At 45.0% G+C, this 24,699-nt stretch overlaps 1 protein-coding gene across 1 annotated transcript in view; it reads right to left on the bottom strand.

Annotated features, from left to right (window-relative positions):
• The window catches only part of LOC138541775 (bromodomain testis-specific protein-like), a 651,829-nt gene that overhangs the window by 543,500 nt on the left and 83,630 nt on the right, over positions 1-24,699 (bottom strand). The window contains exon 2 of the mRNA XM_069641784.1: positions 6,358-6,470. Coding sequence (XP_069497885.1) covers positions 6,358-6,470 — 113 coding nt within the window. The remainder of the gene's footprint in view (positions 1-6,357; positions 6,471-24,699) is intronic.

The following is a 24,699-nucleotide window of genomic DNA, read 5'->3' as shown; positions in this document are numbered from 1 at the left end:
TCATCTTCCTTGTAGCTCATTAGTAATTCCTTGCATTACACCCACCTCCTTTCCTCGTCCTAATACTACATTAGAAATCCATTGTTTTTAACCTGACCCCCACTTGTCATGCCAGGACCCCATTAGTAACCCATTACACTACACCAGCTCTCTTCCTCGTCCCAGTGAGCCTTAGTAATCCATTACATTAGCCCCACCACCTCTCCCTTGTGCCAGTAATTTATTAGCAATCCATTGCATTACCCTGCTTCCCTCTTCCTCAGCACAGTACCCTATTAACCCGCTTCACTCTACCTCAATCCCAGTAGCCCATTACCCTTGTCTCCCTCTTCCTTATCCCTGTACCCCAGCCTCCCTTGTACCAGTATCCCATTAACCCTGCCTACTAGTTCCTTGTCCCAGTAGCCATAGTCATACATTACATTGCCCTACCTCCCTCTTCCTCGTCCAGTACCCATTACCCTGCCTCCCTCTTCATCATCCCAGTACCACATTACCCCACCCCTCTTCCTTGTCCCTGTAACCCATTACCCTGCATCACTCTTCCTCATCGCAGTACCCCATTAGAAATCTACTGCATTACCCCACCTCCCTGTTCCTCGTCCAAGTACCCAATTAGTAATCTTTTGCATTACCCCCACCCCTCAGTCCAGTAGCCCATTAGTAATTTGTTGCCTCTCCTTCCTCGTACCAGTACCCCAATACCCCTGCCTTCCTCTTCTTGGTCCCAGTACCCAATAGCCATCCACTGCATTACCCCTGCTCACTCTACCTCACCCCAGTACCCCAATAGTGATCCTTTGCATTACTACCGTCATGCAATTCCTCGCATTGCACCTGAATAGTCTCCTTTGCATTACCCGCAAACCGTGCATCCTCGTCCCAGTACCACAATAGTAATCTGCTGCATTAATGCCACTGAGTGCCCCTGTGTCCCAGTAGCCCAAGAGTCATCCGTTGCCTTACCCCCACATGCATCCTTGCCAAAGTCCCTTTTCTGTGTTCTTTTCCCATTTCTTTCTCCTTTGCCTCATCAGGGGGCAGAGAGGGGAAAGTGACATGGTTAAATGCCATGCTCTATGCAAAGTAGACACTGGACATAGTTACACGTCCGACCCACTGGTCCAGAGAGCCTCTATAAGGAGAACAACATGATGTGTAGATTAGAAATGATAACTATGATGATAACATCAATTAGGATATCAAAAGGAAACATTTTAGTAGTGCTGGTGGTTTAAAATATAGCTCAACAAAACACCTGAAATTCAGTGTAGGTTGACGTGGCGTTAAAGTCAATTTAATGCGCCAAAACCATTGACATTCAGCAGGTGTTGGAAGCTCTACCACATAAACTCCGAGCTGGTCTGCAGACTGATGGCATCACTCTCTTTTCAAGAGTAAATCTTGTCCGCCACTCACACTTGCCCAATCTTGCCAAGTTCAATTATTACTCGAAAGATCTGGCATTGCTGAGTTTTTCTTTCACTAAACTACTGATTCAGTCCTTCAACTTTTCAGTTATATTACTAGTGTTCTCCTTATGTTGGGCTTTCGAATAAACTCTTCCTTTTCTTCAGATTTGTACTCTGCTGTTCATATTATTTATAAATTCAGTCATTCTGACCATAGCACCACTTATTTGGCTCGCCCGCAACAGCTTTTCATTTTCTTTAGATTCATATTTCACTATTTATGCATTATCCTTAAACGTGTACAGGAATTTGCACCATCTTATCTTTCTGATCCTATTGAATTATATGAACCCACTAGACAATTACATTCTTCTATGCAATTTTAGCTATTTTCCTTGCGTCCTCATTGTGCTCCCTCTCGATTCTGTTACTTTAAATATTCATTCATGTACCACTTTGCTTTTCTTTAAGAAATGTCTGAAAGAACACTCTTATTCTAAGAAGTAATACATTTTGTATTGATGGTATGTGCTGCATCATATGTTCTAAATACACTAGACTTATAACTACTTGATTGTATGGTCATGGTTCTTACGTACACTGCCTTGGATAAAGTCACAATATACATGAATTCATAAATAAATAAAAAAAAATCCGTGTGAGAAGCACAGCAGTCCAATTATGTTTTTGTCGTTTATTTCCAAACTTTAAAATCACTTATAAACATTCTTGTCCTGAGAGTCAGATGTTTAGGCACATAAATCTTTATGGTCCGTTCAAAATAATTCCAAAATATAGCTGAGGTATCAGAGTAGAAAACATGCCATTAGATGTTTGGCTGCTCTGAATTAATTCACATAATATTAAACATTTTACAATGGGGATTGCAGTTTGTTTCCCTCACCAGTGTTTCAAGTGCAGCCTGTTCCGAAGGCCATCTATACGAGGAACAACTGAGTACATGTCTCATTCTATGCCTGAATCGTGGGTAACATCTTTCTGAAGTTCCATAAGTGTTCGTCATCTCGCTAGCTATCTGCAGAGAGGCTTCGTGGGAGTGGTTTTATGTTGTGAATTAAACAAGAAATATAAATAATTATGGCTTAAACTACTCCATGTGAGTCCAGCATCTGGGCCAATGTTCAGGTGCCTCGGAGTCCACTTGGGCTAGAGAGAAGCTGGAAGGTGGGGTTAAGACCCTATAAGATCCTGTGGAAGGAGATTGTGGCAGTTGGGAGATGGTAGAAGTGAGAAGGGGCATGTTCAATGTGAGAAGGAGGTGATTATGGAGGTGGCTGGAGAGGATAGAAATTGGTTTGAGAGAAGGGAGGAGGTGGAAAACAGCATGAGGTTGGAGGGAGAGACACCCAGAAAATGGAAGAGCAACTCAGGAGGTTGAAAGGCGAGACACCAGGGGCCTAGGGATAGAGCAGATTACAGAGAGCCAATGAATAGAAAGGAAGTGGAAGACCAAGGGAGAGAAGGAGAGGAATAATGCAAGAGCAGGAGGAAGATGTAATAATGAAGATGGCTGGCAACTCCCAGACTTGTGGAAAGTAGCAGTGAGAGCACTTAACAGACCTCAGACTGTGATTGACTTATCATCCTTGGATTCCTGGCAAGAGCGATGCAGACATTCAGACTGTTGAGTCCAGAAACTAAACTTTTGTTTAATTATTTCAACCCAAGGAGAAGTTATCCTATTAATGCTCTCCTATTTTAACTTAAGGAGTTGAAAGTGAAACCCCTTTTGTTACGTTTCCAAATAAAAATCTTTTAGATGCCACTTTGGTCAACAGGCTTCACTGATTACATCTCAGCTCTGTGACATTTCCTAAGTGCTGGGGTTTCAATTCTGTTACTACACCAAAAGTGCTTGATAAACGCTTTAGTCTACTAATAACAGAAAACATGGAATCAGCATTTGAGCTGATCACGAAACCCATTGGATGTTTGATATTTCCAGAATTACACAATAGGGCATGTCTAATACAGATGGGGTGCAAAACCAGTCCAATATGACATTGAGTCCAGCAAACAGGTCCAACTGTTCCAAAGACAGCTTGGTGGTATTCACCCCAAGAAAACTGAACTTGAACTGCAGGATATGTTTTAGGGGCATGACTAGTCTCTTGCATTTCAAAAGGTATGCTGTTGGGTTGAGGAATACAGAAGTGGTAGTCAAAATTCAAATCATTTTATTTTTGGTTACATTTCATCCATGTAAACTCATAGAAATAAAGAAACATAATTTACAAAAAAACATGATAAGTTGCCAAACAAGCAAACCGATAAAAATTGATACCAAGCCATCTGTATGACACCCAAAATAACACAAAGTCCAACGCTATAACTAGTGGGGAAAATGGACACTGGTAGTCAATTAAGTCTTTTAACATGTTAAAACTAAAGGCGCTATTGTAGAAGCACCGTTCAGCTTAATGAAGCATGCAATATAAGAGTGGATAGCCCCCATTGGGACACTAATCCTACTGTGCAGCTAAATGCTTGACTTTCCACTTTCCGCATGCCCTCTGGCTCCTTGTTACCTGCTTAACAATAGAAGCTCTGCACCAACAGGAATCATCAGGATAAGCAAATCCACTTGCCCTACCAATATCTGGCAGTTTGGTTTTGACTTTTGTGAGTAATCCGAGGGTATCCTCACTCATGCTCCCCCTGGATCCTCTTCTCAGAAGCCCAGGGAAAGGCCGCTTTTGGATCCTGACCCTGGGGGTGGAGAAGCGAGTGAGGATCACCTGGGTGGAGGGTCCTTGGGGATTGTGAGTGGGGTACCCACAGGCGAAACATGGTATCCCCCCTTTTCCCTCTTAAAACCAACCTAACCCTCCCACAGGTCTTTAAAGGCTACTGTAAGACATCTCCCCTAATTTTTCCCCATGCATCCTATTACAGTACTGGGACGAGGAAGAGGCGACTAGGAGCAGTTAACACCATAAGTATTTTCACCACTCTGGTACTGATACGAAGAAGAGTGTGAAAGAGTACCAATGGAGTAGTCTAGCATGTCCCACAAATAGGTTGCATAGAATTCAGGCAATTGAACTTACTGACCCACACCTGTGGACCCTTAACATCCTAGGGAGTATAAGAGGTGGGTCTGCACACTGTGTCAGAGAGCAACATTGAGAACCTGTGTGGGAATAGGGCACAGAGCGGGCTGGAGTGAGGCCCATCTGAACCAGAAGTGGGAGCTGCTGGAGTCCAGAGAAGGAGAGACACCCAGGCCGATTGCAGGCCGCAAGAGGGTCTAATTATCAAGCTGAGTGCCGGCTGCCGACAACCACAGCGGGAAGCTTGCTCCCCCCAAAGCCCACAGCAAGCAGTAGAGAGAGGAGAAGCTCTTGGAGGCCGCTGTGAGGGAGGCGAAGCTCGGTGATCCAGGAGGATCGAGTAGAGGAACCGGCAATGCGGTCGTGCATAACCGGTGAGTGTAATTTAGGCAACACTCTGTCCGTAGCACACCGCTAATGCTGACACCTATTCTGAGAATGCAAAACAAACTAAAATAGTAATCTGTGAATGCCGAGTGATCTGAAAGTAATTGGACATATATCTGAATAACAAATTGAATACTATTGAATATTGAATGACATGAAAGTCCTGACGATTATCTTTTGAAAATATAAAGCCAAACCAATATTGAATACCGAACTGAATGAAAACTGTATGGGCAAAGCTACTGCCTGATAAAAGATAAATGGGAAAGCACCCATTTGAAAACAGCACAAGAAATAGGAGAGCAAGTGTGGGCGTTTGTGAAACAGCCTCACTGAAAGGTGGGGAATAAAGAAAACACAAAGAAAACTTTATGAACGAATACAAGGCAGCAAGGCCAAAGATGGGCAGAGGTTGTGACACACTGTGGCAAAGCCAAGGGGCTAAGCAGGAGAAACCAAGAGATCATGAACCTGTACATAAAGCCAAGCAGCCGGTAAGGAGAAACAAAGTGAATGTGAATCTGTGCACAGGGGCAAATTACAGAAGAACCTTTGTGGGCTGAAGAGCCTAGGGTTTCTGGTTGCGCGACTTTTAACAGGTGGATCGTGTGGTCTGACAACTCCACCTAGACCAGGGAACCCTTAATTGTGAAAGCCAGAAACACTGTGAAATCAACCAATAAGGAACACCTTAAGGGAACTGTTAATGCAACCCAGAAGCAGTGTCAAGTTGACCTGGAGTTGTGTTGAACATTGGAAGCTTGAAACCAAGCATACGTTGATACATTAGAGTCTTAGGGAAGGAAACCCTGAGGCTTCATGAACTGCAATACTGTTTTGAGGACAGAGCCCTCAAGACCCTTTTGTCTGGAACTGTACTGCCTCAAACTTCAGGAAGGGAACCCCAAGAATTTGGGAAAGGTAATCTCAAGACTTTTGTGTAACTTTCTTGAAAAGTAAGCTAAGAGCTGGAAGAAGCTCAGAACTTTGTTTGACCACCATTTCTTTTATTATTGACATTCCTACACATTGTTTAGCTTTAGTTGTGAGGGCAAGGATAGGTTGTGGACAAAGACAGACCTCTTTTAAGTTGAACATTTTGACTCAGACTTTCCTTAGTTTTGTTCAGGTAGGGAAGTCCCACCTTGGCATTGGGCAAGTTAAGCCTTCAACTATCCTAATATTTGATTTAATAAACCATTTTGTGTTGACTTCGGAATCTATGGTCTGTGTCTTGCTTCATGATGCTGTCACACTTTGTGCTACCAGCAAACCCTGTAGAATAAATCAGCGGCTAAGATATCTTGTAGTAATTTCTTGATGTGCTAAAGTAATGCTATGGAGTGTTCAATTTGTCAACAATCAGTCATGTTCTTTGAATTTATCTTAACAGAAGAGTTTAATAGAAGAGCTTCATATTATTCCTTTCAATTAATAGGTCATCATAAAATCTTATGAAATTATAAAAAAAAAGGAATAGTCACCTCTGGCTTGGCATGTGTAAGCTTGTTTGAAGTAAGTTGATCAGCTGATGGTTCATCAAGTGCCATTTGCTGGACTGGAGGAGTGTCTATTGGTGATAATAGAGGAGCAAGTCCTAAGGAGGGAAATTGCAAGGTATATTGTTGGATTGTAGAACAATTATTCACTAAATAGTTCACATTTTAAAAAACAACAACGATACAACTATACAGTCCCTGGCTAATTTCATCTAACAGCTGACTCCCACACCACTGTATACTTTTGGCCAAATATGTGGATTTAACTATACAAAAACAATTTCAAAAGTATAGGTTTGTCAGAATCAGAAATGAATAGCAAGAGATTTTACACAATTTGCATTGTTGAAAACATGAACTAACATTTCTTTTTGCAATTAATCAATGTTCTAGCTACATGTACAGACTTTATGAGATTTCAAATGTCTGTTCTCATGAGTCAGCGTGAAACTGCCGATTTTATGTTACACTTGAGAACAGGAGACAAGGAATTCCAAATATATAGAGTAATATTTTATATGTCACAAATGTTCCAAATTAATCTAGCAGACAAGCGGACTGTAACCTTTGTGGTGGTACAATTCATGTAATACATGTTTATTAGTCAATTATGTATAGATACAGTGTGGGTGGATATCAAGACTGGCTCCAGTACCCTTTTACCATGGTCTCTCTCTGTCTTCTTTAACAGTTAGAGGCTTTACAAATTGCCTTAAAGTCTTTGGCCCTAGAAGCGTCCATATAGTTAACATCATACCATCAGTTTCTGGAAGAACAAGTGCTTGTGAAACAGTCAAGACAGAGTTGAAGAAATTAATCAAATCTGGAAAGTCAATTAGAATTTAAAAGCAGTTTATTTGCCATACAATACTGACGCACTGTCATGTGAACTAGCTTTTGCAAACATATGGAAAATGCTATGCCTCTAAAGGCTATAATTATTTTAGAGCTTGCTTGTACTATATGAACATTGTAAACATAAGTGAAGTAGGATTTACTACAAGATATAGAAGTTGAACCTTTCCAAAGCCAACAAAGTAGTTAAGCATTACTACAACATTTCAATTGAGGAGAAAACCCTAAAACAGTAAAGGAGAAGGCGGGATAATGTCCATGTCGTATTTTATTAAAGGAACACACCTTAGAAAACAAGCATTGGCAAAGTCAACAATGTTTTTGAGTAGGCATGGGCTAGGCACTGCTATATTGATATCACCTGGTAAATAGATGATTATTGGCGGCAAACGGTGCAAGTACCTGGGCATATGATGGCAGTGCCTGGCAAATGTCTGTCCAATACTTCTAACAGTGGTCTGTAACCTTTGGCTCTCCAAATGCTTTGGGCTACAAGTTACAACTCACTTCAGCCCTAGCCAACATAATCAATGTTGAGGGTACATAGGAGTTGCTACTCAAAACATCTGAAGCACCACATTTTGCAGACCCCTGCCCTCTAAACAAGCCAAAATGGTTGGCTTTGCAATGCTTAATTTTAAAAGCAATTTGACGCAAGGAGCATACACTAGGATGCACATGTTTACATTAGTGGTCTGCAGACGACACAGCTGGAAGCCTGATGCAAATAAAAGGTTGTGTACCAAAGAGAGACATGCAGTATGTTGGGCTTTGGGGTACACGGCCTGCAAACCGTCTCAGAAGACAGCAGGGGCTGCAGCAGGTAAGCAGAGGGGGCAGGTCAGGGAGATCGTGGTGTTGCGCAACAGGGAGGGCTGTGTGGGGGAATCCTCCCATAAAAAGACCAGGAGAAGGTGGAGGAAACAAAAGACTGACCTGGAGGAGGCATCCTTCACAGACTGGATTCCGCAAAGTATTTTGTTGCTGGTCTTTGGACCCTGATTCGTTGCTTATAAATCCAGTGGCTTAAAGCGCATTTGGTAAAGACCGTTATTACACCTGCAATTAAGCCATTAACATTTAGAAGGCTGCTTAGAGACAGCATTGTTGGGCCCATAATAAGGGTAGGCAGTATAAGCATGGTTTTGTAATTACTAGTCCTGCACTTAGCTTCATTATTTAATAACTTCCAGCATTCACATGCTACCTTCCCTTCAATGGGTGAATCTCTTCTTACCCAGCTGGGTAATCAAGCTCCAGATGCAACCTCAAGCCGGTCATATTACAAAAAAGCAATCTTAAAGGAAGACACCTCTACTTATCCCAGAGTTCTATCCAATCGTTTAGCATAAGTCTTACCCTGCATAATTCACTTGGACCAAAGAGGATTCATATGGGGTTGGCATACCCAAGGAAATATTCGTAGATCACTTAATATCACAGATATGGAGACGGCAAGGTATTTTAGCAAACCTTCTCTCCATTGAAACTGTGAAGGATTGATTGAAAATGTTGGATTATGAGAAACCTTATTGCATTTTGGATTTTTCACCAATATCATTACATTTGTTTTCGCTAATTATGGCCACCCACCCAGTCTAAAATTAGAGAGCCTCCTCTCCAGGCAGGTTCCACTCCTCAGGAGGAAAAGGCAAGGTTGCTTGTTTGTCAAAAAGAATTGTCTTAATTTCAAGCAATTGAGTAAGCAAAACGGTTTATTAAAGTTTGTCTTGCAAGAAAAACAGACAACATCCAAACATTAACCCATTTCCAACCCACTAATCTGCTCCACTCTCCAAGAGTGCTCCTTAAATCTCCTACAGATGCTTGAGCCAAACATGTCGAAAAGCACTACACAGTCCTTCCGACATACTATTCTCGCCACCTTCTCTAGAACAAAGACAACAATGGTCGTTTCGATGCGATATTACCACATTTTGAAAGTCAAACAGCAACAAGACCGATTTTTTGGGTCATCTTGGTGTGGCTTTCAAAATGCCCCAATCTTTGCAGTGACCTTGTTTTGTTTTCTTTTGGGGTATTCGGGGGGTTTCACCCACCAAACCCCCTTTCATGCCCCCCTCATCCCTTCTGTCCCGCACCACACTTTCCCGTCACTTACCCCATTAATTACATTAGTTTTTTTACACCTGCCCTGCTCCCTCCCATTCCCACTACATACATTCACACATCTCTTCCTCTCATACATGTACACACATGCACAAACCCAAACACTTCCTTCCACAACGTCCCAACCCGACCGCGCCTGGCTGTCCCTGCACGCAGGGAGCAGTTGTCATTCCCAAAAAGGCTGCGCACCTAGACAAGGACAGCACTGACAAATCAAGTTAAGTGCAGTTGGTGGGTTGGACAGGGTGAGTGGAGATACAGTTTTAGGTGGCTGAGAGGGGTTTTTGGATCGATTTAGAAAGACTGAATTATCGATTTCTTTCAGTCTTTCGAAAATGATCTTTTTTTGTTTGTCTGGTGGAAACTATTTTTTTTACCTAAGACCCAATTCTCTTGAGGGTGTCGTCCACCCTCTATATCCATGTCCATAAGGTGTCACATGGGACATTACTTGTGACTGTAAGAGGGTGGCACCTGCGTACTTCCGAAAAAGTACTGTGATGGGGGCACAACAAGGTAAATATAGTTCAAACACTGATTTAATGTATATATTTCAATTTGTAAATCTTGCACATAAAATTCTCAAAAGAATCACTCACTAGTATTTCAGGTGCACCAGGGTAAATCTTGAGGCCACCCAAAATTCCAAGATAAAGACACAAGAACAAACACCAGGTATTGCTACCTGATAGCCCTATGGTTCACTCCTCATGGGATATACCAAATTTCGTACAATTTTTCATTTATCATACACTTGCATAGTAACTAGCACCAACAGTGAAATTTGCTCAAATCTTTGCATTTTATAAACACAATCTTTTGGTTAAATAGTCTAAACAGAAAACATATACAAGACGTAATGCTTGTTTTAGAAAAAAGGGGAAGTTTCCTTCAGTACATACAAAGAATAACTTTTCTTCAATTCAGATAAACAACAGTCATGTTGATATTGAGGCCACAATGCAGAACATTGACCAAAAGGCACATGTTATACACAATTTGGTTGTGTAAATATGTTGTGAATCAAAACAACACTTCTTTCAGAAGGTATTAATGCCGACGCGTTTCGGATTTAACTAAATCCATCTTCAGGGCTACAAGTGTTCAGTTCCGTATCTTGTTCAGATTTAGAATTTCCTATTTTCATCCTAAAGAGATGCAAATATTCTAATTTTAGTCCCATTTAAGAGAAAAGGTAACTAAATCACTATGTAAGCTATCACAGTATAGTTAAAGAACTAATTTTGTCTCCATGTGCTGGGCATGAAAGGATACTCCTACCTGTATATTAAAATTACTTGAATTAACCAGTGTCTATTTTTGAAAGATACGCAATTGGAATATGAATTGAAATATTTATGAGTCATCACTTACCCGGTGGAAGACGTTAGTTTCACTCCCGGGTAGTGACAAAAGAAGAGGGCAACTCTCACTCTATGAGCTCTAATAAGCGGGGAATAGAGAAAGGAACAGATATATTTAAAGATCCTTTCAAGTATTGCTGTCAATTAACAGTATCTAATTTCAACCAGACTGAAAAGTCACTTGTCCTCGATACTTCACGTGTGTTAGATATTCTGGTTGAACTTGGCTCTAAGTGTCTCACATGCGATCATGCAGAGTGCCATCATGCATGTCACTAAGAGTATTAAAGTGCGGATCTTATCACAAGGAGAGGTACCTATCCTGTCCATTGGTCTCATCTCGATCTATGTCTACCGTGTCGGTGCCTCCCCGAAGTAACCGGCAACCAGCACAGAGATCAAAGGATCCTGTGCATCACGGGTACCCGCCACTACCCGACTGCTTACCTTGTTCGTTGTGAGGGAAAACCGTCGAACCGCCCATTTGCAGGAGGAGCCCCTCGGCTCCCATTAGTTTATTAGGTTTCCATGGAGGCGATGCGTGCTCACCCGCGCAACAACTTCATGGACACCATCTTGGATGAGGACTAGTCCGCATGTCAACAGCGCGTCAGAAGCCGCGTTTCACACTGGACATGCATCAGTAATGTCAGGGTAAATTTGGAGAGATACCCAGAGAAGCATGGGGAATTCTAGGGGGTACTTAAATATATGCCCAAAGGAATGGGTATAAGTGAAGGGATAATCTTCATATTCAAATGCGCACAGGATAGGTCTGCAGGTAAGACGGACAAACTCTGTGTATCTCGCAGATAAACACTAACACAGCTGAAGCAAAAATGGGTACACAAGTTGAACACTATGAAGGAAGGTCTGAATATCTCTGTGGAATGGAAGTCTTTTTTGTAACAAATCCTCTCACATAGGAGATGCCATGCCCCACTAGATGACTTGCACCTAAACCCGAGGTATCATCACACATTAGAACCCAGCATTTGCAGCATGGAGGAGATACCCTCATCCAGCACTAGAGTGAGGTCTGAGATACATGTGTGATATCGAACGCATATCCATTGAATATAATCTTTTGGCTACCAGTCAACTAGCAGTCGCATTATGCGATACCATGTACTATGACAAAACTCAGTTTGCATGTAAGTCCTAGGTCTGACACCACTACATCATGTGATTGCCGGGATACGCATAACAAAAAGATTATTTCCGTTCATTATTCTACAATGCTCTAATGTGTGGTTTAAAAAGGTTGTTTAAAATGTTGTTTCTAAACTGTGTGCCCACTGACACATTTTCCCGGGCACGGCCCTCCCCATACACGGACCATTACCACCACCCCACTTCAATAAGATCAGGGTTTCATTTCACTAGAATCCACAATGGACCAACTAGCATTCAGGTCCCACTGAATTAGAGCGCCCTTGTGGCGTATCCAACATGGCAACCGCCTCAATGCGGCACCACTATCTGCCATCAGGGCGATACACCGTCCACCAGACGTCCATGGTAGGAACTCCGAGAACTCATAAATCTTAAATTACGTGTCCAAAATACTAAAAGCCCATTTGGGTAACACTGCCGGGTTACCATGGCAACGCACTACAAACACTGGAACTAATACAACCCTTATTTAGGAATAGGACCAGGGTCACCACTAAATTGTATGTAATGTTCCAAAAGTGTACCCAACCACATACATTCCTTGTCACATACGAGTGCCACATAGGCATTCTCAAAATGGCCACCGCTATATAAACAGCAGTGGCCATGACAACAGCGTCCATCTCTAGGAGACGCGAACCACATCAGAAGCGGTTCCATATAGTCTTGGAGGTAGCCAGTTCCACAGACTCCACACATCCGCATACCTAGCTGAACTTTGACTAGATTTCCGTTCGATTTTCAGGAACCTTAAACGTACGGTATCCTGATATGCGTGCATGCGATGATCCCCCTCCCCCGCTTCCCAACCGGCTTCAACCAGCATTCCACGCTGCCGGTTCACCAAACTAAGAAGACCCAATGGCCAGGTGCCAAGTGGCGGCCCCGCATAATCCATCTGCAACCATTCAGGTAAGCAGTGGATACAATTAGACCATAGTATTTTGAAATGACTCCCATCCACTAAAATTGGGTTACCCTTTACAGATTGGATCTGTACTGTGTTCATCCAGTGAAGCAACAAGATCAGATTGAATCAAGCTGTCTGCTTCAACAACCTTCCGTGCTCCAGCTCTTAGCAGACACGGTAAGCGCCATCAGATTAATTTAGACAGGCGGTCATAACCAGCACATACAGTGTGCCATCCAAAATAACTTACACACTATGCCACTTACCTTATAGCACCACCCCTTACTGTGCTCCATTTGTTCCAACAGTACACCCAGAATACCCAGATTCACAGTCTACATGTCCTGACGAAGGCCCCCCAAGAAAGGCTAATATTCAAACCCCTGAAGGGTCAAAACACAGTGGTGTAGACCTCGACTTGCTGAGTCAGTGAAAAACTCTCACTATTTTTTGTCTATAACTGTACTCACGTGTATTTGTTTGTTCTCATTTGCTCACTTGTTATGACCCCTGTCTTGATGACTTTTGACAGTAGGATATGTATGTTGTAAACTCTGTGTATTTAGCTTTGTTGAGCTGAGCTGTGAGGCTGCCTTCCTGGCCCCGTTGGGCTTACAGCAAGTTTATTTATGCCCCCTCCCTCCACCTCACTTCCTGGTCCTCCTCTCCCCTCTCCCTTCACGCCTCCCTGCCCGCCGACAACGGCTCTGATTGTTTCTCCTCGTAGTCCCTCCAGGACTACACGACGACCGCTCTCCACGCTCGCTTCTTTGTTGAGCTGAACGTGATTGACCGGTCGCCCGTAGCCCTGTGCGGCCAGCTGTGAGGCTGCCTTCCTGGCCCCGTTGGGTTTACAGTAAGTTTATTTATTGAGGCACTGTTGTTTCTGGCGCTCTGTGCGCGTTGTGCTGCCCCCACCCCCATCCCCTTCCTCTCCTCCTCCCTTAAATCCCACCCCCCTGGGCAGCCCCCTGCCCAGCAGCCCCCTCGGCTAAGGGCCCCTTAGGCGAAGGGCGGCTCCTACGGCTGCGGCTCCTAGTGTGTCTGCAGGTGTCCGCAGGGGACGCCATGCGCCGTTCCGCCGTTCTTTCTGGTTAGCTCCACCTGCTCGCCCAGCCCACCAACCTACAACTTTTCACTTCATTCACATGGTTTCTACACTTCCCTGTGTTCCGCTAATTGTGGTAAACTAGGGCTTTTTTCTCCCCTCGCAGGACTCTCAAACTTAGGTGGCCTCTACACTGGGTACCTAATACGTATTTACTGTGTTACTGCTGCTCTGAAATGTGGTAAACTAGGGCTTGCCGCTCATTCCTGTCCGCTTGCTCTCGTCGGTCTTCCCCCCCACTCCCTCCTTATTCCATGGTGCTCTCTATCTCGCCTATCTTCTCTAACTGCTTCTCCATTGACTATCCTGCTCTCCTCACTAAATCTGGTACCTACACTAGTGCCTCCTCCAAGGAAACTTTTACTGACATCCTCTTTTTCGTGCCTTCCCCTGACCTATGGACCCTTCATATGGTCTCTGTGCTTGCTCCCTTTTCCTCTTCTCCCATTAATGGTGGCACCCGTTGGGATGTCCTCTTAGCCCCCTTCTGCCCCTCTAAGGCCATCATTAATGTCTGCGCTAATAGGACCGTCTTGGTCCAAGGCCCTCAGGCCAACCTCCACCTCTTTGATAGACGCTTCCCGCGCCTCATCAACTTCCTTTCCTCTCCTGCTATCCCCTCTTCTCTGTCCTCGGCTACCTTGCCTCCACCCTCTCACCCTGCCCTCTCTCGGGCTCCTTCTTCTTCATCTCCACAGGGCGTACCTCTGATCTGTACCCCTCCCCGGAAGTCCTTCAAGGATGGCAACCTTCTCCACATTGCCACTCTCAACTCTCGCTCTGCCGTCAAACATTCCTCTGATATCTGTCGCCTTCTTGAGGAACTGGACCTTGACATCCTCGGTCTCACTGAGACATGGTTCACGGCCGGCTCTGTCACCAGCTTTGACACACTCCTACCTGACGGTTACAAGATCCTCTCCTTGCCTAGGCCCAACCGTGCTGGGGGGGTGTGGCCCTCATCTTCCCTGAGTGAATTCCTGCCACTGTCACTCCTACGCAGACCTACTCCTCCTTTGAATGCCTTTTCTGCCAACTCTCTCTCCTAGCCATTCCCTTACTGTGGCTACTATCTATCGGCCACCTGGTCAAATTTCCTCCTTCCTCTCTGAGTGGGCTGACCTCTCCTCCTCACTCCTGTCTTCAACCACTCAACTCCTCTTTCTTGGAAACTTCAACATCCACCTTGATGCCTCCTGTCCTCCCTCTGGAATCTTTTGCGACCTCTGCCTCTCTCTCTCACTCTCTATTCTCCTGTCTGGGCCGACCCATTCTGCAGGGCACACGCTTGATGCTCTGATCTCTTCTGACCTTCCCCTCTCTGTCCCGCTCTCCACTCCTCTCTCCTGGAGTGATCACTTTCTCCTATCCGCCCACCTCACCCTCCCTACCCCACAGGCAAAGCCACCCTCATCACTACCACCCACCTTCGCGGTCATCCGACCCATGAAGCACATGTCAGTTGAGGCTTTCGCTACCACCTTCTCGCCCCCCCCTCCCTCTTCGGCTGACTCCCACCCTGACACTTCCCGCTCCACTCTCCACTCTGCTATATCTGATACTCTTGATATCCTTGCCCCTGTCATGAGAATCCGCCTGAAGCCTAAAGCCAAATGTAACTCCTGGTATGACTCGGATCTCGTCACCTTTAAACGCAAGTGCAGGGTGGCAGAGAAGAAATGGCGTGCTTCATGTTCATCCTCTAACAAACTGGCCTGCCGCTTGCTCCAAAGGCAATACCGGCTCTCCGTTCTCACTAAGAAGAGAGCCCTTATCCAAGCCCGTATCTCTGCGGCATCTAACAATTCGGCCAAACTCTTTAAAATCTGCAAGGAGCTGGCCAACCCTGCTACAGTCTCTACCTCTCCGGTCCCCTCCCAGGCCCTCTGCAAGGCACTGGCCTCTCACTTCATTTCAAAAACTCAGGACATCCTGTCCTCACTCTCCTCCTATCACCTCCCCCCTCTATTCCCTGCTCTTCCTCTGGCCCTTCTGCAGCCACCCCTCCTCCCTCCTTCTCTGCCTTTCCCCTTTTTTCTGCTGACAAGGTTTCGAGACAGGTCTGATCTATGAAAGTCTTGTCAAAACAGGTCCACCCCTGTTCCCCCAAAACTATCAAGGACCACATCGACTCCTTGGCTCCTGCCCTGGCTGACTTCTGCAATCACTCCTTCGCCTCTGGAGTCTTCCCATCCCCCCTCAAGCACTCCCTTGTGCACCCCTTAAGAAACCCTCTTCCGACCCCTCCTGCCCAGCTAACTATCGCCCAATCTCTATCACTCCCTTCCTGGGCAAGCTCCTGGAGAAACTGGCCATCTCCCAGCTTAATCTCCATGCTGAATCTGTTGGTAGTCTTCATGACCATCAGTCCGGCTTCAGAGTTGCCAGAAGCACAGAAACTGCTCTCCTGAACATCCGTGAGGACCTGCTCTCAAACCTTGACTCTAACACCCCTTGTGTTCTCATTTTGCTTGATCTCTCTTCTGCCTTTGACACTGTCAAACACACCATCCTGCTCAACCGTCTCCGTGATAACCTGGGTATCACTGGTCAGGCTCTGGCGTGGCTGACCTAATTCCTCTCCAATCGACCCTCCCAGGTCCAACTGGGGTCCTTCCTCTCTGACATCTTCTCTACCTGTGGTGTCCCCCAGGGATCTAACCTCTCCCACTGGCTGTTCAACCAGTATCTGGCACTTCTTGCTCACTGCATCGCCGCTCTCTGTCCCAACTTTCAGTGCTACGTGGATGATACCCAGCTCATTTTCAGGCTACCCTCGGCCTCCCCTTCCCTCATCTCTGACTGTCTTTCTGCTATCCATGAATGGTGTGCCACCAACGACCTCTGCCTTAATGCCAGTAAGACTGAGATTCTACTCATCGGCACACCCAGCCCCTCCTTCCCTGCAGCTCTCTGGCCGGCCTCCCTTGGCCCTCTCCCTGCTCCTACCGGCAAGGCAAAACACCTCAGGGTCATCTTCAACTCCACACTCTCTTTCTCTCCTCACATATCTGACGTCTTTAAGAAGCCACACTACCAGCTACACCTCCTCAGAGGTATCCTTCCTTTCCTCTCCTTCCCCCAGAAGCTCACTGTCTCTAGAGCCCTGGTTCTCTCGAAGCTGGACTACTGTAACAGCCTCTATCTAAATCTTCCTGCCTCTACGTTCCGCCCTTTGCAACTCATCCAGAACAGAACTGCGAGACTTGTCCTTGGCCTCAAGCCCAGTGACCGTATCTCTCCAGGACTGAAATCACTACACTGGCTCCCAGTGGCTGCGAGGATTAAGTTCAAAACCCTCTGCATTGTCCACAAGGCGTTCTGGGGCCCTGGGCCAAAATACCTTCAACTCTCTCTTCCTAAAAATCTTCCTTCTCGAGCTCTTCGCTCATCCACCTCCAACTACCTCAGGGTCAGCCGCTTCTCCAAGCAACGAGTTGGGGGTAGATCTCTCTCCGCAGCTGGGGCCTCCCTCTGGAACAGCCTTCCTGCCTCCCTGAAACTTGAGGAGAACCATCTCCGGTTCCGGAAGCACCTCAAAACCTTCCTCTTTGCCTCCGCTTTCTCTCCCTCTCTCCCCTGCTAAAATCAGCAAACCTGCACTGAACCTGCAATTGGGCCACTCGCCAATCTCGGTCCTTGGCCCAGCTACTCTTCCCTGCACTGCCTACCTGCTCTACGGGACTGTCTCTGTATCCTACAGCCCCTCCTCCCGGCACTTACCTTGCACTTGCCACCAACTGGCCCTATTATTTATCTTGTATTCTACTAACCATGTACTGCACTTTCCCCTCTCCCCTTCCCCTTGCACTTTTCCCTTTCCCCTCTACCCTTGCACTTGCACGATCTGAATGACACCTGGCCTAGTAGGATCGTTGTCTGTCTCCCCCTGTCCCCCCCTGCCTCGTCGCGCCTTGAAACACTTGTGTATAAGCGCGTTACAAATGCCATATCATATCATAACTCATGTAACTTGGATATACAGCTATTGTAATTTATTTTGCCTCATCAAATATAACACTGTTGTTCTGTGTGGTGTCTCCCAGTAGACATTCATATAATTGTTTTCATGAGCACAATGAAAAATTCTGGAACCAAAGAAGGGGTTTGATCATTTCTTTGACCAGGGTAATTTGTCTGTCCCATGTGCATCAAAGTGTTGGGTGGTCTAGTGTTCTTCTTTACCGGCCTTTAAGCAAGTGGTAATAGTGCTCTAAAAAAGAATATGTAAAACCTATGCTGCTGTGCTACCATCTAAAATCTAATCTGTACTTTCAAATATTGGGATAGGGCAGCCAAATCGTACAGCACTATAACTTGCCCCTTCATGCTTACGTCAGTCATGCATTGATCTGGCTTCCTATATAGCATGGATTATAGGTGGCCTTGATAGGCTAGGACAATTAAAGAACCATTCACTTAGATTTTGAAATATGTAAAGCAAATTGTGTTCAGTCTCTGATAAAAATGTTTCTCTCTAATTCAAATGAGGTATTGATCAGGTTTTGACCTCAAGGGGCCAGGAATTTAACCAGTTTTGAAAAGCTCTTTGAGACCATTCTCCCCATTGCAAAATATCTTCCCATTATACATAACTCAACCCTGCCTGTTACAAACCCCCCCCTCATCTATATGGAGATATGATAGAGCTGGGTACTCAGATGGATGACAGGGCATTGCAGAAGGTCCCGTCTAATTCTGCCAAATCATTGTATTGTGTCCAAGTAATGGAATGTGGTTGCAAACAATGTTTTGGCTGGTTTCTCACTGCTCCTCCTGGGATTACCAAGAGGTTTCCCACAGCACTGTCCTTCTGTTGGAGATGCTCTGATGCCCGGGCAAGACATTTAGTGGACCTGCTGCATGGTTCAACATTTCCTGAAAGAAGTCCTCAGACATTTATTTTAATCTGCAAACCATCGTCCTCCAGAATGAAGCCACAGATGGAAGTCATAAATTGGCAAGCTGAAGCTCTAAATTAAGAACTCACGTTTTGGTTGTGGATATTATAACTATAGCCCATCACTAGAAATCCACCAATGTTCCTGAAATATAGTAGTGGGAGTCTAGAATTTGTTAGTACATTAGCTATAGATACAATATCTGCCATATGAAGGAGATGCCGAAATACCTTTGAACTTTGGGGTCCTTTATCTAACATGAGCAAGCTAATTGCTGTTTTGGTATGCCTCACAAACCACACCTGTTAAATGTACTTGTATTGTGGTAGTTGGAACCAGTTGCTTATTATCCAACCCTCCTTTTCTAGTAGCTTCAGTGAATTAATTATGTAGCTTACCAGGTCTGACCTACATATCAAATGAATATTTTAGTAAAACTGGGACATGGAACAAGTTACTTACCTATAATTCCTGTTCTCCAGCATTGATATCTTTCATGGATTCACATGCTCTTTAATATTCCCCGTCAGGCTGGGAATCCACTGTAACATTAAAGCAGTTTACCTTTAAATTTCCAAACTGCTTGTCACTTTTGTGCTCTATTAGTCATTTTGGGTCATACAGCATCAACCAATTAGACAGGTCCCTTTAGCTCCACCCCTGGTGGCCATCTTCAGATTTTGGCAGCACACGGAGGATGGACTTCGGGGAACCGAGGGAGTGGAAGCAGAAAGTTGCACTCCGACTCGTGCGACCAGAAAAGAACCTACAGGGCTGGCTGTACTGGCTGTGTCAGACAGCAGAGAATACGGCAGCACAGAGACTTTTGGTCATAAGGCAGTCTGTATAAATCAGAATGAGCAAAGACAAAACATACGGTCGGCAAGAGATGTGGATAAAGGGTTTTTCACCACGTTGCAGGAGCAAAGTCTTGGAGTGGTGAATCCAGGACTACAGATCCCAGCATGCCCCTCTTCATTAATCGTGTAGCAATGGGAAAATGAAAACCAGAAAATACAAAAACTCTAAAACTATGCACTTATACCTTACTTCCGGATAGACTACACATCGGGGCACAAGAGGGGGGGCGGGTGGGGTTTGGCAGGAAGAGGTCTGGCTGAACAAGGGGAGGAGCGGGGAGCATTGAAGAACCAAGACGGGAGGGATCGCCTCCAGCAATTAGGAGAGGGGAAACACCTAAAAAGGGGAGGGAAGGGGAAAGGAAACACAAAACTCAGACTAACGAGGTGCTGTGCGTTCTCTTTTCCCTGTTTTGATTGCAGAGCAGTGAATGGATCGAGGACGCTGCAGGCTACATGTGAGCATATTAAGAAGGTGAACTACTGACGGCGGGGGTGCCCGTACTTGCGACCTGCTAAATTGCCAGAACGAAGTTGGAGAGCGATGGCGCACAACTTCGGTTGAACTTTTTCTTTTCTCATGTTTGGACCGGACGGTGAGCCCGGCATCAGAGGCGTATTGGCAACATCCTGACAGGCACGGCTCACTGTATCACGAGAGGGCAGTGGTTCTTGTTTCTGGGGTGAGTTCATAGCCTTTTTCAGAGCTTTAAGTAGGGTAAGAAATTGAGGGGGGGCCCTCGTTTGGGGGCGTGGCTTTCATTGTGGGCGTGGCCTAAAAGTGCACAAATCATAGTAAGGTGCAAACAAATATATAAATGTATGTGAGCATTTATATGTTTGTATGCGTACCTTACTGTGGTGTGTGTACTTTTCAAACCATATTTTATAAACATAGCAATGTTACATATTTCTATGTTTATAAAAGGTGGCTTGAAAAGTGCACAAACCATAGTATTTTACGCACACTTGTGTGCTTACCTTACTATGGTTTGTGTACTTTTCAAGCCACCTTTTATAAACATAGACATTTATAACATGTTTCTATGTTTCTAAAAGATGGCTTGACACTTAAACAATTCAAGGCATCTTTTATAAAGCGTTGATGACGGACAAAACAAACCGCAAGGTTGGCTTTGTCCGTCGACAAAGCTTTATAAAAGATGCCTTGAATTGTGCACGTTTCAAGCCGTCTTTTATAAACATAGAAATATTTCTACCTTTATAAAAGATGGCTTGAAACGTACACAGTTCAAGGCATCTTTTATAAAGCTTTGCCGACGGAGAAAGGCACCTCGGGCTCTGTGATCTCTGCTCAGAGCACATAGATCACTGAGCCCGAGGCGTCTTTCACCCTCTGTGAACCCACGGGCTCCGTGATCTAATCTGCATATTAGATCACGGAGCCCGCGGGGGTCACTGACCTGGGGAGGGAAAACAAAGGGACAGTAACTTCCTCTGATGACCCTGATGAGGGGTCATCAAAGGGAGTTACACTAACTGACAGAAGTGCCGCCAGCCTCAGCGTCGCTGTGGCTGGCTGGCACTTCTGTCAGGTTGGCCGACATAATGACGGGCAGCCGCGACGGGATAATGCATCCCGCCAATGTTGTGTGGGACGGGGGCCCCGGCTGGGCCCCGGCTCAGCCCCACTTTCTGGAGACTGCCGGGGCCCGGCCCCGGCAGGCCCCGGCCCACTTTAAGCACTGGCCTTTTTATTGTCATTTCTTTGGACTCGGACGGGAAGCAGCAGTCCATGCAAGTCTGCCCTCCCGTTCTAACGACCACAAGGAAAAAGAGAAGTCTTTGAAGGTGTTTGCGTTCCTAATTGTACCCAGAATTAAAGACGATTGAAATAAATTCCTGACCGTGTCCTGCCTGCTATTTAACACACATAATATGGCAGTATGAGCCAAGAAGAGCGAGAGAAGAGTATGAGGGACGGTGGCATGTGAATCCATGAAAGATACCAATTATGGAGTAGGTAAGTAACTTGTTCTTTCTCCACCATTTGTTATTTCAAGGATTCACATGCTCTTGAAGATTATACATGTACACAATCAAAAAACGGGCAGAGGCACTGCTCAACATAAGTGAACTAAACTCACCTCTGGAACACTCACCTCATGCGAACAGGTTGCAAAGCACTACCTGGCCGACTCAGGACTCCTCCCTGGAATCCCTGTCGACGCAGTAGGACCTTGTGAAGGTATGGATACACCTCAACGTGGCTGCCCTGCAGATGTCGAACAGGGGAACACCGGACAGGAACGCAGTAATAGAAGCAACAGCCTAGTCAAGTGAGCTTTTGGTCTTCCTGGAAGGGGCCAGACGCTGGCAGTGGGAAATACACACCGACGGCAACCTCACAATGGAAGATATAGACAGGGCAATGCTCTTGCTGACAGGTCCGAAGGCAACAAATGCTTGTGACGAATTTCGGGAACTCTTTTGTAAGAGCCTGTGAGGATGGTCTGGGGAGCATGGTGGAGCTGGAAGCAGAAGACAGCACTCAGAAGAGTGCTGACGAGCTAGCCATGCGTGCAGTGTCAAACAACAAGAAGGCAAATGTAGAGATGGCAGTGCTGACAGTACCAGACTGTGGGGAACAGAGCCGACCGAGCATTTTGGGTCATGGAGCAGAAGGTGTATGGGGGTGGGAGGGAAGCACAGTTCAAACAGGCGACCAGTGAGGGAAGTAAAAGCGAATTACCGGACTACAGATCCCAGCATGCCTTGCTTATTACAGAGAGCCGCAGTGGGAAAAACAAAAACAAGAAAGCATCAAATACTTAAAACACTACACGTACACATACGGGAAAACAGTACATCTGGGTGCGAAGGGAGAAGACTAGGGGAACAAGGGGAGGAGTGGGGAACAGGGAGAAACGGAGACGGGAGGGAGAGCAACAAGCAATTACGAAAGGGGAACACCTGGAAAGGGGAGGTGAGGAGTATGGGAGCGGTCAAATACATGGACTAACTGAAGGCTGGGGTCTCTCTTTTCGACCTTGTATTTGCAGAACAGTGAATGGATCGAGGACGCGGCAGGATACGAGTGGGCGTACTGAGGAGGCGAGATACTGATGGCGGGGTTGCCCGTACTTGAGAACTGCCAAATTGCACAGAAAGAAGCCGTAGAAAGAAGCTCAGCTTCATTTCCTGCATTTTTTTCGTTATTGGTTTTCGACGAGGAAGGAGAAGGAGAGCCAGCTGCTGAGGCGTGTGGTCAACCTCCCGAGAACAGCTCGCCGCACAACCATAAGGCGGTGGGTTTTTCCTGTTCTGAGTTTGTGGATACTCCTTCAAAGAGTCTTTGTTTTTTTTGGGATTTCCTTATTTGCAATTGCTAGCAGAAGGGACAGTAAAAGGGGGAGTACGAAGCAGCAGTACCTGGAAGCTGGTCCTCCCCTGCTCAACCATCATTGCCAGCCATTAATTTAAACATTAAAGAAAAGAACTGTGGCTCATTCTGTATTCAGAAATAAAGTTGTTTTTCCTATTACCTACCGACCGTGTCTGGCCTGCTATTTAACAGATGTGAGGAAAGGAGGAGGAGGCACTACTATAGGTTCTATTATTTACAGATGACGGAATTATCCGTATGTAGTTTATTTATAGTGTAATTAAGTTTTCAGGTGCACCAGGGCGAATGTCACAGGGCCACTCGGGACTGGTAAAGGAACTGTAGAGAGAGGGGCATGTATTACTACCTGCCAACCCTTAGTGCACTCCAAGGGAATATAATCCCAAAACGTATCGATGTTGCAGGCACGTGAGCTCTAGTAGGACTCTCACTGCTTGCGGTTCTGAATTTAGCTAAGAGTGTCGATCTCTTTTCTCTAGGATTTAAAATTGGTAGGGTAAATGAGGTGGGTAGGTGTGTAATCCCTGCTAACCAATATAGTTGACAAGCAGTTATATCTTCCTTTTTCAATTCACTTCACAAAGTTTTACAACGTGTATATTGATTCTTTGATGTAAGACAATACAACTTTAGGAAAAGTAAAAAGACCCGTAATGGGTTGTTTTTAATCAAACAAAAATAATTATTTTCTTTCAGTTTACGAAACCTTATTTATAGATATACTCTAAACCATAAGATTCGTTTTTTTTGTATACATGAGTTCACAAAGTCCCTTTAGGGTAACAACAAAAAGTGATTTTGGGGCAACAACAAGAAATGAAGTCAAACAAATTTCCTGGTTAAAGTCAAAACAAAATAGTATCAAGATTTTTCAATGTGTTGCCAACGCGTTTCGGACTTTTTGACAGTCCATCTTCAGGGCTAAATGATACTACTTCTTCCAATAATACATATGTTCTTGGATTCAATTCCTACGGTAAAAACATATAGATAGTATTACACTATAAGTGTTTCAACACTTGTTCAAAATTGGACAACTTAACAACAAAGGATTACGGTTTGTAATATTACATTTCTGACAGTATAAGACGTTTACTCTTAACGCACCTTTTTCTGATGCCACTGGTACCTTGCTTCCTGATTCTTGGACAACCTCTTGTAGATAGGTATAACTGCACCTAATCTGTTCTGTATAAGCACACTCGCACTTCATGGAATTTTTCTTCAAAAAAAGTTTCTGGAGAAAACGGGAAGAAATAGTGGTGTGCTTATTGTGTGGGTCACTGGAGTATGTTTATAAATTTACTAGGTAGACCGCTACTTTTGGGGAGGTAAACACGGGGGAATACCTCTCCCCCATGCTTTAGATCTGGCTGTATTATACAAACCAGGTAAGTAGTCTGGCTGTAGTATCCTAGTCAGACTAAAACCAGTCTGGCCTCTTAAAATTACCAAAGAGTTAATGTAATGTAATGATTTAGGATCTAAGAATTCTGCCCATTGAAGTCGTTTTGTTTGCTACAAGTCTGGCTGTATCATGCTGCTTAGATAAATAGTCTGGCTGTAAAGTACTGGTCAGACTAAATCCAGTCTGGCCTCTAAATAATGTAGTGGTTCATAATCAAAAAAATTCTGCCTAATAGGTTCGTATCAAGC

Source organism: Ambystoma mexicanum, chromosome 1q (genome assembly GCF_040938575.1).
Source record: "Ambystoma mexicanum isolate Mex_15411 chromosome 1q, UKY_AmexF1_1, whole genome shotgun sequence".
Taxonomy (NCBI): domain Eukaryota; kingdom Metazoa; phylum Chordata; class Amphibia; order Caudata; family Ambystomatidae; genus Ambystoma; species Ambystoma mexicanum.
The sequence above is the reverse complement of the archived record's forward strand: the minus strand, read 5'-3'. Positions and strand labels throughout refer to the sequence as shown.